This window comes from Mastigoproctus giganteus, chromosome 6, assembly GCF_048544385.1.
Source record: "Mastigoproctus giganteus isolate SK-2022 chromosome 6, ASM4854438v1, whole genome shotgun sequence".
Classification (NCBI taxonomy): domain Eukaryota; kingdom Metazoa; phylum Arthropoda; class Arachnida; order Uropygi; family Thelyphonidae; genus Mastigoproctus; species Mastigoproctus giganteus.
Window position 1 is genome coordinate 163,265,511 of NC_143580.1, and position 16,239 is coordinate 163,281,749.

The 16,239-nt window shown below is 40.0% G+C and overlaps 1 protein-coding gene across 1 annotated transcript in view; it reads right to left on the minus strand.

Annotated features, from left to right (window-relative positions):
- The window catches only part of LOC150084713 (cyclic nucleotide-gated channel alpha-3-like), a 100,136-nt gene that overhangs the window by 28,379 nt on the left and 55,518 nt on the right, over positions 1 to 16,239 (minus strand). The window contains exon 11 of the mRNA XM_090376328.1: positions 10,403 to 10,521. Coding sequence (XP_090232454.1) covers positions 10,403 to 10,521 — 119 coding nt within the window. The remainder of the gene's footprint in view (positions 1 to 10,402; positions 10,522 to 16,239) is intronic.

The window sequence follows — 16,239 nt, forward strand, 5'->3', positions numbered from 1 at the left end:
AGACTGGGAAAATTCTGTAAACGCTATGTATTGTTGCTCGTCCATGATAAGTAAGTGTTCCCTGTTCTCCGGAAATTCTTGGATCGTTGTGATGAGTCTCACTCAGTGGTTTTCATAATTTGGGCACTGTACATTATATAGCTCCAATTCTCGATGTCTCCGCATGGGCAAAGAGGGTTGTCCTCCATTCCAAGTGAAGTTAGCTTTTCCTTAAAAGGACCGTGGCCAATTAACAGGAAAGTGGCAGGCCTGGTGAATACCAGGGTGGAGGAGGAGCAGGAGGAGGATTAAGGCAAGTGAAAGTAACCGACGGGAAATATGTTTTAGTAATTAACCCTTTAGTGGTGATTTCCCATGATTCCTGCCATGTTCTAATCAGTATTTACATTATTCTTTTCTTTTCCTCTTTGGGGTTATTAGCAAGATCTGGTACTATGCCACACACCTCAACTGGAATACTCTTCCGTAGTTTGTGATACAGACCTCTCTTAATGACCTCCAAATAGAGGGGGCATAAAGCTAGCTAACACCTGCAAAGCAGGGGAGCTGACTGTCCGACATGCTCTGGTAATAGTGAGAAGCATGAGCCGTTGTATAGAATCCATTTTTCGCCGATTACGATCAGGGGCAACTCTGGTACACCAGACTGTTACAGTAGAAGCAGTGCAAGAATCACTTCCACCTCTGCAGATCTATTAGTCTGTGTATTCCAGCAAGCAAGCAGTTTTCCGATCCGTCTATCACTGCCTCGTTAGCATCAGCAAATATTCCTCCACCTCTTTTGTCAAGTGTAACCCATCCCTGAAAAACAGTTTCCCCTGTTAACAAGCTCAGACCGCGCTGTGAAAAATTTTACCCCATAAGATTTGCACAATTCTCTCTAGGGCTGAATTGGTTGACAAGGTCAACACGTATCCCCCCCCCCCTGTTGTGCATGCACGTTGGAATTGCACATACTTTCAAATTTAATCCTAACTCCCAATTTTTTCCAACGTTGCCCTGTACTTCTTAAGTAAATCATCAGATCTCCTTCTTTTAATATCATTGAATTTAAAAAAAAAATTATCGTTGATAATATTTTATATCATTATATATTTTATATAATATCTTTAAAAAAAATTGTGTACCAGGTACATACATAATCCGGGAGGCGTTGAAAACGTCTTTAGATCGTGACATCATGATAATTGTAATAAATAAAAATACAGATTTTTTATTTATTATTATTACAACAGTTATGGTGTCACGATCTCATCCGGAAGTGAAAGTTTCTTCGCGTTTTCATTAAATAGTAAACTCCTCGTTTGGGAAGATCTCTGACCCGGTGCGATGCACAAATACTTTTCCTCTGACCAATACTGATGTTTGCTGTTGTATTAACAACGATTCGTCGTCATGTTCAGCTGGTTCGAATGTCTCATCCCGTGATTCCGTGGATTTTTTTCTTCGCTTTTATCATTGAGAAAAATCATCTGTGACCTTAATACCATAAATTTTATATAAAGGTGAATTTATCAATTATCGCAACCATGCCTTAACAGTTTTTTTTTTTTGACACACCTTTCTAGATACAAATATTTATGTTACAAGTTTTCTTTTAAAGTGTACATTGATGGCATGATCATTATCTAATTCTCTATGTAATTGATGAACCATTGTATCTACATTGACGGGTACGTTTATAATTTGTCCGTGTCCATAGCACAAAATTAATGAAAGAATATCGACAACTTACATTGGCGATATTCTTTCATAAATTGGGCTGCATTTTTTTTTACGGCGGTTGGGAAGTCTCTGGATTTTACTTCTAATTTCTGCTTCTTGCGTTGACGATATTCTCTCATACACTGGGGTCCATTTACTTTACTGTTGTTTTCATATACACTGCTCGACAAAATTAACAGAACGTTGATATAATAGGCATTGTGGTATGCAAAATCATGTATCCAATAGAAATCGATCTACCACCTTACAGAGGCGCACATTATGCAAATGATTCATGCCTATGAAAACAAGGGTTGTGACCACATCACTTCATTCCCATTTTTTGGCTTGCTCAGTGGGATAGCCACATCTCCAGTACTCAGGATGGCAAGTCACCGTCGTTTGGATGATTCTTTGATATGGCGGGCCGTTGGACGACTTGAAGCAGGCCAGTGGCAAGCGGAGGTGGCACATTGTTTCACGCAGTGTGGTGACACATTAAGAAATTGACCGAGGAGTTGGTCCGATAGCCAACTCCTTGGTGAACTAAGGTCAGCGCTGGTGGAAGAATGGGATTTGTTGCCGCAGAATCTTATAGACACCCTTATATCAAGTATGATTCACCGCTGTCAGGCCTGCTTATTAGGTATGATTCCGTTGGAGGGAATCATACGTCGTACTGATGCCATGTGACCATATTTTAAAGCATCTTTTATCGACTTCTGTAATGGGACCTTTTTGGTAATTCTTATGCAGCTCCTAAAACGTTCCGTTACCTGTCCGACGTTTCTCGCCGTCTCCTCATTTCATCGTTATTATATGGTACACTACCATACCAAATTTTGTCCCACTTCATCGCAAGCTTTACGAGTTACACCACGTTTTGTACGGGTTCTGTTAATTTTGTCGAGCAGTGTATATACTTTCAACAGGAAAATTTTTCCATAACGACGGAACTCGTACTATATCTGTCTCATATTATACACTTTTATACCATTTACAACATATAAACCGCATGTTGTATCTTGCGTATTTTTGGTTAAACAATTAGGTTATAAACAATAGGTCCTTGAGGTTGTCACAGCAGACATTCTCTCAGATATGCCAGACAAGCTGTACTTGCTACCTGGGAGTCTAAAACGCTGATGGAACTGATATTCGGGTGACATCCAAGTCAAGTGTACCCAATTTCGGCGAGGTCCGGACGGTCTGTGACAGCCAAATCGTCTGCTTGCACCTTCACGATGGTGGGACTGTTAGTAATCCTCGGTATAACCTCTATGCGCAAGCACACTGTGGGTGATCACCCAGGTGTGAACCAACGTAAGCAGGGATCGAGGTGTGGTGCCCACACAACATGGAGGAATGCCGCCCCTCTGTGTTACCAGGCAATACTAGGTGGTAGATGACACTCATCAACCGGTGCAATACCACCACTTTGCTTATTGGAGGCTTTAAGTGCCTCCAATAAGCAAAGTGGTGAAACCCATGTTTAGTCTTCAGAACTAAGTTCCGGTCAACCCTTCCTCATCTTTTCCATCATGCAGTACGACTGAAGACTTTTGAGGTTATGATGAACATCATGGCGAGATCCAATCTTCCTTACATTTCGAGGGTACAGCTCTAAAACGGTGTTCACAGGCCGGCCGCTAGTTAGTACATCGGACCGAACCTATTGTTAACTCTTTAGGAGGCTTCCGGATCAGCTAGTGTATATCTTGCTACCTCTACTCTGCCAGATAGTGATTGGAGGGAGCCCGAGTCGTGGGTATGCGGGGAGAATTGTCGAGGCCGCTTTTATGTCAAGGATCTGGGTATATTCTTACCATGTGTACGCCATATCCAAAAATTTCATTATTTCATACAGCATGTCCCCCACTCTTTCTTACTATTGAATACACCATGAATTGTCAAACTAATAGAGTAAGCTTATCTGCGAAAAGATCTAAACCTCCCAAACACTTTCTGGTTAATTTCATAAATATATGTGGTTTTAATTCTAATTTCAGCGATGTCCATTTCCACTTGCAGTAAAGTGTGTTTAGGGTCAAACGGCACCAGGGGTTTTCCCTATCTCCGCGTAGTTTACATTGTGGTGTGATACAGTTCACTGTAAAGGCCAGAGATTTAAAAGTATATGGATCTTGAAGTGTGTGATGTCACGTACCGTTGTTCCTCTGGCCATTTAGCCGCTAGACCCCTGCTGAGGCGAGACGTTGCCCACACTTCGCTCCGTGGAGGCAAACCAGGTACCCAGTAGCTGTAGTTTACTCTGGCAGGTCCTGCCACCTAGTTTCCTGAGATTTCAGTGGCTAGGACCTAAAAAAAAAATACGTTTGCGTGGGTTGAATACCCAGGTTTAACGCTAGATTGAAAGACTGAAATGTGGGCGAACTTAATTTGGAACTGTTAAATTTTGACCTATGGGGTATACGCTGGCGAGCAGATAGAGAGGGAGAGGAGACTGAAGACTGGGGGAGGGGGGAGGAGAAAGACAGAAGAAATGGGATCAATAGAGGAGACGACCCCATTATAAGTCAGTGGGGTATGAGGTATATTGAGGGTCTAGCGGCTCCTGGGATTTCTCCCATCTCCGCGAATGTTCTGTGTATCGGTGACAGTACCCTGTCAAAGCCAGAGATTTAGAAGTGTGTGGGTCATGAGTAGTGTTATATGTTGTGCCCATTGTTTATCCGGCTTATTGGCCGCCAGGCCCCTAATGGGACCCGACGTTGCCCATACCTCGCCACGTGGAGGCTAGCCGGGTGTTACCATTGAGTCAATTGTACTCTGGCAGGACCTGCCACTTACTTTCCTGGGATTTTAGTGGCTAGGACCTAAAATAAAATTGGAACGACCGCGGTTGATTTTAATTCACTTACATTAAAGCGCTAATATGGGGTTTGACGCTGAAGGCCTGTTTCTGAAGTGCCTAAAAGGTTGGGCGAAATTTTTTTGGTGTATTTTAAATTTGGATGTGTAGGGCTATACACTGTGCAAGAGAAAGAGATGGGAGGGGAGAGTGAAGGCTGGGGGGTGAAATAGGAAGAAGAGGGTCGATAGGGTAGGTGACCCCCAATTATTCAGTGAGGCATGCCCATGCCCCACCAGAGGGAAGGAATGGTGTGGCAGGGAAGAGAGGAGACAGCAAGCCGGCAGGGGAGGGAGGTGACGACTGAAGTCTCACCTCCCTCCCCTGGAAGAATTGCACTGCACAAAAGAGTGCAGAGCCTTGAGCCAATATGGCTCCGTTGAGGCAGAAACTTGGAGTTTCTCTATCTTCGTCGGTCTTCTGTCATTGGTAGCGTTTGGTATCCAGATTTGTCCTACAGCTATGAACACTGGTCAGGTCCGTTGTTAGTCTGTTAGCAATGGCTGTGGTTCTCTTCATCATGGGAAGATCCGCATCTCCATGGGGTTATTCTTGCGATCGCTGGTTTTAGATGATTAGTAGTGAGCAGGTTCCTGAGGGAGGTTCTCCTTGAATCCTCTCCACGCGTGTTCTGTGTCTCTTGGGGCATGCCCATGCCCCACCATGAGGAAACTTGGGTTGGCGAGTAGGGGAGGAGTCAGGATGGATAGCCTCCTGCCTCCTCCCCTACCGCCGAGGGAGGGGGAAAGAAAGATGGGTCCAGCAAGAGCGCCGGTTGCCATTATGGCTGGCATATACAGAAAGCTCTGCGGTCTCATTGGGCTGGTTGGAATTCAGCTGAGTAGAAAGTCACTCGTGAGGCTGCGTCCCGTCCGGGGAAGGTTCACATATCGGGTGTGCACTTTTTGTGTGATCCTCTTATCATGTTTTTTTTTTTTTTTTTTTTTTTTTCGCTTGCAGTCTGCCAAACCCCATGTGCTTTTTCTGACAGAATCTCAGATATCGGTTGATAAAGCTACTGCTCATCTCAGTTGCCCAAATTATTCGCTGTATGATTCCTTTCGCCTCAAAGGTGGTATTCGTGCATATGTCCGTTTCGATATGCCCTGTCAGAGGTTTGGTAATTTGGAATCACCTCTTTTCGATCTTCTCTGGCTTAAAATCTCTTTATCCCATTGTGTCGAATTCATCTGTTGTCTCTACCGTTCTCCCAACTCCACTAATCACTTGCAGCTCTTTGACTTTCCTCTCTTTGCAACTTGACTTTCTGCAGTCCAACTTTCCTAACAGTGAGGTAATTTTCCTTGGTGATTTCAATGTTCATCCAGTTGGCTTCAGTTTTCTAGTCACACCGACCCAGCTGGTCGAGATGCTGAGGCTTTTGCAATTATTAATGACCTTGCACAGATTGTTCATTTACCTACGGTGCCTCTGTACCCAAGTGGGCAGGACCAGCAGTGCGTAGCACACGCTTTTTGATTAGACCGGGGTTCGAGCCTGTGACCACCAAATACGGAGCAACATGGCCTTAGTTGCTAATGCTCCTAAAAACTAAATAACAAAACAACTAACAATCATTTACCTACAGGAATATCGGACAATCATAACCATACAACCAAAACGCTTCATCTTTTTCTCACAAACAACCCTTCTAAGCCGACCGGGCTAGCCGGGTGGGTCAAGTGCCTGCCTGGCAACCCAAAGGTCGCGGGTTCGAATCCCGCCCCGGGCTCGGATATTACGATGGTACCGCATCTCCGGTTGGACCTCACGGCCATGATACACGAAGGAAGCAGGAAAAAACTGGTTCCTTCGTGTATTGCTCACATCATACGATAAAAAAAAAAACCCTTCTAAGTACACGATCGAAGTGAGTGGTTTTTTAGACACCTCAGGTCACAACTTGGTGATTCCCTCTTCTCCAGTGGAGCCTTTATCTCATGGCTGTTCCCAACCTCGTATTGTTTGGCATTACAAGAATACAAAACGGGATGACCCGCGAGATTTCTTTTCTTCTTTTCCTTGGTCGGATTACTGTTTCAAAAGTTCTTATGTCAACGTTTGCTCAGATCGTGTTAGTGAAATTATTTTTGTAGGAATAGAATCCGTTATTCCACACTCCACTTTAAAATCGCGTCCTTTATCTATACTAGCGTTTCCCAAACTTTCTGAGCCCAAGCCTTCCTTGACCTGTAAAATTTTCCCGGCGCCTCCCTTGAAGTAAAACATCCATAATTATGCAATTTCTAGTTCGGCAAAACTAGTTTCTCCTATTGTGTGTGGTGTTTTACATTTCGCGATTCTGTAAGAAACTTGGTACGACGCTAGCAATGCATTTGATGGAACAGAAACAATTTTTTTTGAAGGTTTGCTTTTGTTTATTAAACTCATGTATATATTTTTTTATTTATATATGTTATGTTATGAAAATTACATTTCTGTTAAACTTTTCGCGCCACCTTTTGCACTAGTTCGCGCATCCCCAAGGAGGCGCGCCTCCCAGTTTGGAAATCGCTGATCTATACCTTGGTTTTCCAATAAATGTGCTAAGGCTGTTCAAGAGAAGAACGTTGCATATCAGAATTGGCTTGTATCCAATTCTTCAGTTCATTTTCTTCCTCCACCGAAGCTCGCAACAATTGTAAAGCAGTTATTAATCAGTCCAAACTACAGTTTGAACAGGCTAAGAGTTGAAAACTTGCTTCTTGCCCTAATGGTAGCCGAGCATTCTGGTCTCTTGCCAAAGCTATTGGCCGCAATTTTTGCCCATCTCTGCTCTTACCTCTGTCAAAACCAGATGGTTCTGTTGTCACTCAGCCAAGGATAAAGCTGTCCTGCTAGCATGCCATTTTTCTTCCAACTCGTGTATTAATGATCTTGGTAAAACACCTCCCACCATCCCCAGCACGCTTCATTCAATGCTTCCTGTGGTCTTCCGTCATAAGGAAGTCAGAAGGATTTTGAAGAATCTTGATGCTAAGAAAGCTCGAGGTTCTGATGGTATTTCTCCACTTGTTCTCTAAACCTGTGCTCCTGAACTTACCCTCTTCTTTGCCGCCGTTTTTCACTTTCTTATTCCAAATGTGTTTTTCCTTCTGGTTGGAAATTTTCTCATATCTAGCCAGCTCCTAAAAAGGGTGACAAGTCTCTCCCATCCAATTATCGTCCCATTGCAATTACTTCTACTCCTTCTAAAGTAATGGAGAAATCAATTAATCGCCAACTCTTAAACTACCTAGAAATCTTCCGTCTGATCAACGATCGCCAGTATGGATTCCGTCAGTGTCGATCCACTGGTGATATTCTGGCATATGTTACCCATTTATGGACAAATTCAATGGAAAAGTTCGGTGAAACGCAAGCAGTTGCTCTTGACATCTCAAAGGCTTTCGGTCGTGTTTGGCATAAAGGTCTTCTAAACAAGCTTCTGTCTTATGGTTTGCCAACTGTTTTTTGTAATTGGTTATCCAGTTTTCTCTCTGATCGCTCACTGAGGGTGATGGTAGATGGCTCTCTGTTTTCTAACTTCTCCACTAATGCTGGTGTCCCCCAAGGTTTAGTTATTTCCCCCACTCTTTTTTTCTTGTATATTAAAGACCTTCTTCCATTGACTGGAAATCCTATCCATAGTTTTGCTGATGATAGCACATGGCATTCCACTTTCTATTTTGAGAAACCTTGCCCTGCTCAATCAGCTTCAACTTCTCGAAAATCCGTTACCAATTCCTTAAATGCCGATCTCTAGGTAATTCTCCGGTAGGGCAAAGACAACTTAGTTGATTTAAATCTTTCTAAAACTCAGCCTTGTCTTATATCTCGCAAAAAGGATTCTTCTGCTCCTATGCTTATCTTTGGTGACACTCCGATTTCTAGGCAAAATGATATATTTGTTTTGGGGATTACCCTGACTTCTAATCTCTTGGCACAAGCACATTACAAATATTGCTTCCTCTGCATCTAAAAAACTTGGTTTTCTCTTTCGCTCTCAGCGTTACTTTTCTTCCAAACAGTTGTTCACTCGGTACAAATCGCAAATCTGTCCGACCATGGAATGTTGTTCCCACATCTGGGCCGGTGACCCCTAAACCTCTCTCAGGCTTCTAGATTCCATTCAGAAGAGGGCAGTTAGGTTAATGCATGACTCATCTCTAACAGTCTCTCTCCATTCGCTGTCTCGTAGATGTACTGTTTCTGCTGCATGTCTTTTCTACTGATGCTTCCATGGGCACTGTTCTTCTGAATTGGCTTGTATAATTCCCGCTCTCTCTCTTTCAAAACAGTCCGAACATGTGCCGCCACCAGCGAACATCCATTTACTGTCCAACTTCAAACTCACAGAACCAACTTTTCATCTTCATGGTTTATTCATTCAACTGCCGTTTTTTGGAACAACCTTCATATGTCTTTCCTGAAAATTACAGTCTACAGAAGTTCAAGTCTAATGTCAACAAATATCATCTTTCGTCTTCTCAATCTCCAACCCAAGCACGGTACTAAGTACTATAGGTTCTAATACCTCTCGTGTTTGGGGTTTTCATCAAAAAAAAAAAAAAACGCAATTAGGTCAATTGTTTAATCATAATAATATATGTGCATGTGGACTTCTCCTGTGTTGAAATTTGATTCGTTTTTATTATTATGTTTAAACAATTAGGTGAATTGTTTAACCATAATAATAAATCGAATTCATTCTACCAGTAACATTTCCAGTGAATTCATATTCTACCATCCTCGTAACATGGATATTACGTTACCCCACCTTTTTTTCGTAACGCTTTTTCGTGAAGTAAAATTTCAACTAACCCCTCTAAAGACGTTTTTATTGTGAAAAAGAATAAGATGACATGTACCTAGTGTGATATATTTTGCTTGGTATGTGTCTGCTAGATTGTTACTTTTATTATTTTTTTAGTGTTGAAAACGTCATAGCTATTTTTTTATATCTAAAGTTTATCGAGCGCTTGCAAACTTACTAAATCTGGTATCAGAAAATCGCTATTAATTACGAATGTCTCCAAACTGTATTCGGCATTAAACATTGTAACGTTTTGAAAAACTATTTATAACTTACTCTCTGAGTTAATATTTAATTTAAAAAAGCAGTAACCATCATTCGGAAATTCGCTCCACCCATATCAAACATTGTTTTGCGAATTTGTTTTCTCCTGTAGAGCGTTAATACTTGGCTATGAGCTGTCACCTGGTATTGTTAGATAGTTTGAAAATATAGATAAGATTTGCTTTTCAGTGAACTGTGCTGCACATACTCCCTCAAAACATGCAAAGACTCTTTAGGCACGATGATGATGTCTGAGGACATTGTAAGCCTAATATCTTCTGGGAACTATTAATATTTTAAGCTTGTTTATTTACAAATAAAAAAAAAAGGATCGGAAAGAAAACCAGGAACAAAAAGAATGCACAAGTTTGTTGAGAACATGCAAATTACAAATCAAATCCAACGTTCGCTTCTACTGCCACAAATCAGAGTAGCAATAGAAGCTGACATCGGGGAACTTTTACTCGACAACACTTGTTGCTTCCAAACCTGAAGTTTATCAAAAAACTGGGAGACGAGTTTATATCAATAAAAGATATTATACGGGTGATTACTAAAAAAATTAAAAAAAATTTCGAACTGTTTCTCGAAGTTGCTAAATAATAACAATTAAAAAAAAAAAAAAAAATATATATATATATATATATATAGAGAGAGAGAGAGAGATTTTCACCACTATAAAAAGTTCGAAAATCACTCCCCCAGAATATGAGATAGTACGTTAATTAAATTAAATTAAAACATTGAATAAGCCAAGAAATACTAACCTCGCTTGAAATTCTTGCCTTGTTGCATGCATGTTGGAAATTATATTGCCCACATTGCCAACAACAGTAGCCACCAGGAAGACACCAATTAGGAAAGTAAGCCCAGTGAAAACGTATTCCTAAAAGGAAAAAAAAAACTATAGGCGTTAAGATATTAAACATATTTATGTTTCACTATTTTATTTGAAACAAGATGCAGCGTGACGTCGGATTATCTTAACCTGAAAAATCAGAAAAAAAAAAAAAAATCACTCTTCATTGAATCCATGACGAAACTAGAAGATCGTTACACGCATGGACTGTAGATTTCTCAGTTTTATTTTACTCTATCGAAACTATTTTAACAGCTAACGAGAAGCTGGATTTAATTTTATTTAGCAAATAAAAAACCCAAATTGGGACGTGTTCTTATTTCTTTAAAACAGGTGATATAACCCTTTTTTGAAATATAAGTAGCGTTTGAAGTTATACTATAATTTAATTTATAGCATGGGTGTTTCGTATTCTGTTTACGTGAAATTGTGAACAAACAGTACATGAAATCTTGCCCAACTGAACTTGACCAATACTAATACTGTACATTCAGTACCGTGATTGCGTCATTCTTTTTAAAGTCTATAAAATTTCAGTGAGGTAATGCAAAGCAAGGTTTCTGCTTGCTGCAGTCTCTTTATATTTGTAATCAAGTATCCGAGTGTCATAACGTATCCTGTATTGCGTCGCATTGCCCTTTGTATTGCAGAAATGCGTAGTGCTGTCCATCATCGGTGGCAAAACTGATATCCTTCAAAAATTAAAAATGGTGTTCATGATACTAATTTGGCTGCCGAATTTCGGAGTATGAAAATCAACAATTTCGGTCATTTAAAAATGAGCGCTTAATTTTAAGACCTTTGAAAATGATCCATTATGTGAGCAAATTGATACTCTATATCGGCGAATTTCCCAGTTAATTCAAATAATCGTCGCCCCCTGTAAAATAATAATTTAAATACTGTTTTACAGAATTCATTTTTAATTCTAAGCGCATTTTATACTGATTAAAGAATTAATTTTAAGAGCGTTTTCTGCTGATTAAGTAATCATTCTACGCTGTTTTCTACCTATTCTAGAATACAAATGAAATAGGATTCATTAGTCAATGAACACTGCCCTTCTCAAACTGGTTGGAAAAGACCTGAGTCAGAATCTCGTCAATGACTTGAGGAATTTTTATGGCCTTTTTCACAGCGTGCTTGTGTTATTGAAATCTCGGGTGAGGGTTGCGTAGTTTTTCTCCTGGAAACTCGGATATTTCGTCCAGCAAACAGATAAATAGATCACATAATACATGCAATTTACATACACTTATTGACCCCTCATAGCCTTATTTACTTTGGCACTTAACACACAAATCAACTAGTAAACACTTAAAATAGGTCTTCAAAACATAAAATATAATAATAAAAAAGCTCAGTACATACAACTGTCCATTTCTAAATTTGTGCCTTTATTAATGTTTCGTAATTAGTTTTCTGTCAAGAAGTCTGATGCTCTGTTGTCCATAGGTTTATGAATTATGAATCCTAGGTTAGTGATCACAGAGTACTAAGGATGACGAGTAAGGTCCCCGCTGTTAAAAGGTAAGGGTAGGAATTTCAATTTCAGGAAAGAGGGCTATGATTAATTTTATTGGTGCAATATAAAAACGTTAGGAGCGTTTAGAGGCCCCTTTGGTTGAGGCTCCAGTGCATTGCACCGATTCGTTATATGCCCGCACTCCACTGGCGTGGGACTGTTATACGGCGATAAAACGCTCTGAAGCATAGAAATGTTATTAGTTGATATGTAATAGTACCACAAAAATGGTTTGGCTCGCAAAGGCCCAGTGTGAAAAATCACTGGCACAGTACAAAGAAGAAAAGAGCAAATGAGATTATGTCCTTATGTAATGGATGCGAGAAGATCATTGATACTTAGCTGATATAGAGGATGAACTGAATGGATTCCTTGCAAAAGGGAGGTGCACTGTATGTGATGCACCCAGGTCTCAACACAGAAGTGTGCCCAAAAATATTTCCTAAGCGATTATAACATATTTAAAATAAAAAGAGATATTCAAAACCAAACACTTCTTCTGTCCCCTGGTACCATTACATGGCCCTGTCTCGCATTGAACAGATACTGCACTATTGAACTTGAGCACTTTGAAATCAACAATATGAAAATTACAAAATATTGTTTACTAGAAAAACTTTTGAGGCCGAAGGCAAGTAAAGTAAACGAAATATGTCCAGTTATTTTGAGGGAAGTACACTTAAGGGATTGCATCATGAGATTAAAGTTAACTATGAAAAGTAGAACAAGCATTAAGGGAAAACAAAGGATTTAAATCAGCAGCCATGAGCAGTAATACAGAAAGACAAATGATACTGAAACTGAAGAATAGCGATGGTGTACTTATAAACAGCAGAGAAGGCATAATTCAAATAGCAGAAGACTACTATAGAGAATTATACAAGGAGCGAGGGAATGATACCAGCAGTGGAGAAGATGGATTGCAAAGTAGCAACACATACGACATACCCGATATTCTTCCTGATGAGGTAGAACATGCATTGAAGAAAATGAAGAATCGGAAAGCCCCGGGGGAAGATGAAGTTACTGTAGAGTTGTTAAAATTGGGAGGAAGAGACATAACACAAAAACTGGCAAGGCTCTTCACAAAGTGCATTAGAAAAGGTGTGATGCCTAAGCAGTGGAATAATGCAATCATATTTTTGCTGCATAAGAAAGGAGATAAATCAGAAATTGGAAATTATAGACCAATTAGCTTGTTATCCCATATCTACAAGTTGTTCACAAGGGTCATTACTAACAGATTAGAAAGAATACTTGATGAGAATCAACCGAAAGAGCAAGCTGGCTTTAGGACAGGATTCTCAACTATGGATCACCTTCACGTAATATCACAGCTAATGGAGAAAGCAAATGAATATAAAACACCATTATGCCTGGCATTTGTGGATTATGAAAAGGCATTTGACTCCATACAGCATAAGGCAATGTTTCGGGCACTGGAAAGACAAGGCATAGATACTCCATATATTATGATTTTGAAGAAAATATATGAGAGTGCTACATCCTTTATTAGACTAGACAAAGACAGTAGCAAATTTAAAATCGAGAAAGGAGTTCGACAAGGAGACACAATATCTCCGAAGCTGTTTACTGCTGCCCTTGAGGAAACTTTCAGAAGATTAGACTGGTCGCAGAAAGGAGTCAATGTGAACGGAGAGTACCTAAACCATTTACGATTTGCAGATGACATTGTGGTCATAAGCCACGATCCCAAAGAATTAGAGGAAAATCTTAATCAGTTATGCACAGTTAGTAAGGATTTTGGACTAAAGATGAATATGGCTAAAACAAAAGTAATGATGAACAAGTATGCCACGGAAAGGGAAATAATGATTGAAGGAGCAGTAATTGAAAAGGTGGAGTCATATACTTATCTGGGACAAGTTATTAGCTGTAATAATGATAAATGGCTGGAAGTCAAGAGAAGAATAAATTTTGGATGGATAGCATTCAGGAAATATAGTCACATACTGAAGAGCAATATCCCAGTTTGTCTGAAACGTAAAATAATGAATCAATGTATACTCCCCACCATGACTTATGGAAGTGAAACTTGGACACTCACCAAAAGAATGGAAGAGAAGCTAAGAACTACACAGCGAAGAATGGAACGAATTATATTGGGAATCAGACTGTTAGATAAGAAGAGAAACACATGGATTAGGCAGCAAACTCAAGTAAAGGACATTCTTATCAAAACTAAAGAACTAAAATGGTCTTGGGCAGGACACATAGCTCGAAGACATGATGACAGATGGACTAAGAAAATAACAGAATGGTACCCAAGAGGAGCTAGAAGAAAACCTGGAAGACAAAGGCGGAGATGGATAGATGAAATTCATGAGTTTTCGAGTAGTAAATGGATGGCCAGTGCTCAAAACAGAAGGAACTGGAAAGTTGCTGGAGAGGCCTTCATCCTGCAGTGGATTGAAAATGGCTGATGATGATGATGAGAGCTTGACTGGACTCAGATGTATCGTCAATCCATATACACGTATATATAAACTGTCCTCTATCACGTATTATTGGGAATCTAAATGAAAAAATAAAACATCTACCTAGACAATATTTTTTTAATATCAAGTACGACACCATGGGTTTTAATGACATTAAAACCCTGTGGAGGACAATTCATAAGAGTAAAGTTTTTGGTATGTGGAGACCTTACTCTGTTTCTCCCAAAAAAAAAAAAAAAAAAAAAAAAAAACTATTATATTTAGGCCACCCGATTAATTAAATTCATCTGCCGTGCTGTGCGTCTTATGTCTGTTGATTGCGTATGTTAGTCGATTTGTCTGTTTGTGCTGGGCGAAAACCCCAGTTTCTCGGGGGGGGGGACCTTGCTATCTACTCCTGAGACCGACTAACTTAGCCACGGAGTGAAAAAAGCCCACCCGTAAGCCTTCGGCTAATTTTCCACTTGAACTAGGGAATCTTGTTCCAGTTCTCAGCTGTGGTTCTCAAATATCCCAAAGTGTCCGCTGGATTCAGATTTGGATGTGAGACCGAGAATGATACATTCACCTCGTTATTCTCCTCAAACTGCTGTTGTACTCACCGTGCTTTGTGACAGTGTTGTGTTACAAATACGGTCCCTCTTAAAAAAATTTCCACAGTGTAGATAAGGCAGGATTGTTCAGAATGTAGGACGAACAAATGGTATCACTCAATTTCATCGTGGAGCAGTACAGTCGGAGTGAAACTGTTCTCGGACATACCCAAAAATCGGGTGTCTGCACCTAATGCCTGAACTGTGTGTGTGATTCACCACACACATCACCTTCTACTTCTGCTGTAATGTTCGATGTTTCTGTTCTCTACACGGATAGACGGTGGTATGAATTGCCGGGAGATATTACGAAGTTGTGCGACCCTTCTATGAAGTATTTTTCTGATGATTGTTGGTCCTATAGTTATACCAGTTCTGTCAACTGTATCTCGAGTCTTCATCAAGGGTACCTTTGCAGTTTTCTCTCGCTATCCGTTCTACATGTTTTAGGAATCGTTAAGGGTGAGCTAGGTCGTCTGTTTAACTTGTGATGAATAGTCACACCCCTAATGAAGTACTCTAGGCCCATTTTATCGTCCCATCTTTTTTTGTCCTATTCATGCCTTACTTTTTACTTGTACTGCAGTTTATCATATGACTTCTGGAATTAAGTATTACTTCGAAGGGGTAAGATGACTCAATACATTTTGGAAGATAACAAGAAACAATAAGTTGTTTTGTTTCTAAGAACGAAACAGATAACTACAAACTGATCATTCTGACTTCAGTATAGAGAAAATCATGGAGGCTATGATTAATATAGTACAAGTTCATCTTAGACAGAAATGATATTCCTAAGAGGGCGCAGCACAGGGGAGAGATAATCTTATTTAACTAACCTTACAAACTATTATCTGAATCCAACTCAGTCCTGCGTTGAATTCAGAAAATAACCTTTACGTTGTGCATTTGTATTTTAGAAAAATATTTGATTCGGTTCAGCATGAAAAATTGCCATACAAGCGCTGGAACGTACTGGACAAAAAGGAGGCAAAGGATTGTAATTGATGGTTTCTCTTCAGAATGGTTTAAGTTTGAAGTCGCGTGCATTGGAGGTCGGTGATAGGACCGCTTCTGTTTTGATATTCATAAATCAGTGATTTTTGAATTATTTTATGGCTTTTCACGGCGGTAATTATATTTCCTGTTGGCAGCGATGTCAGAATTT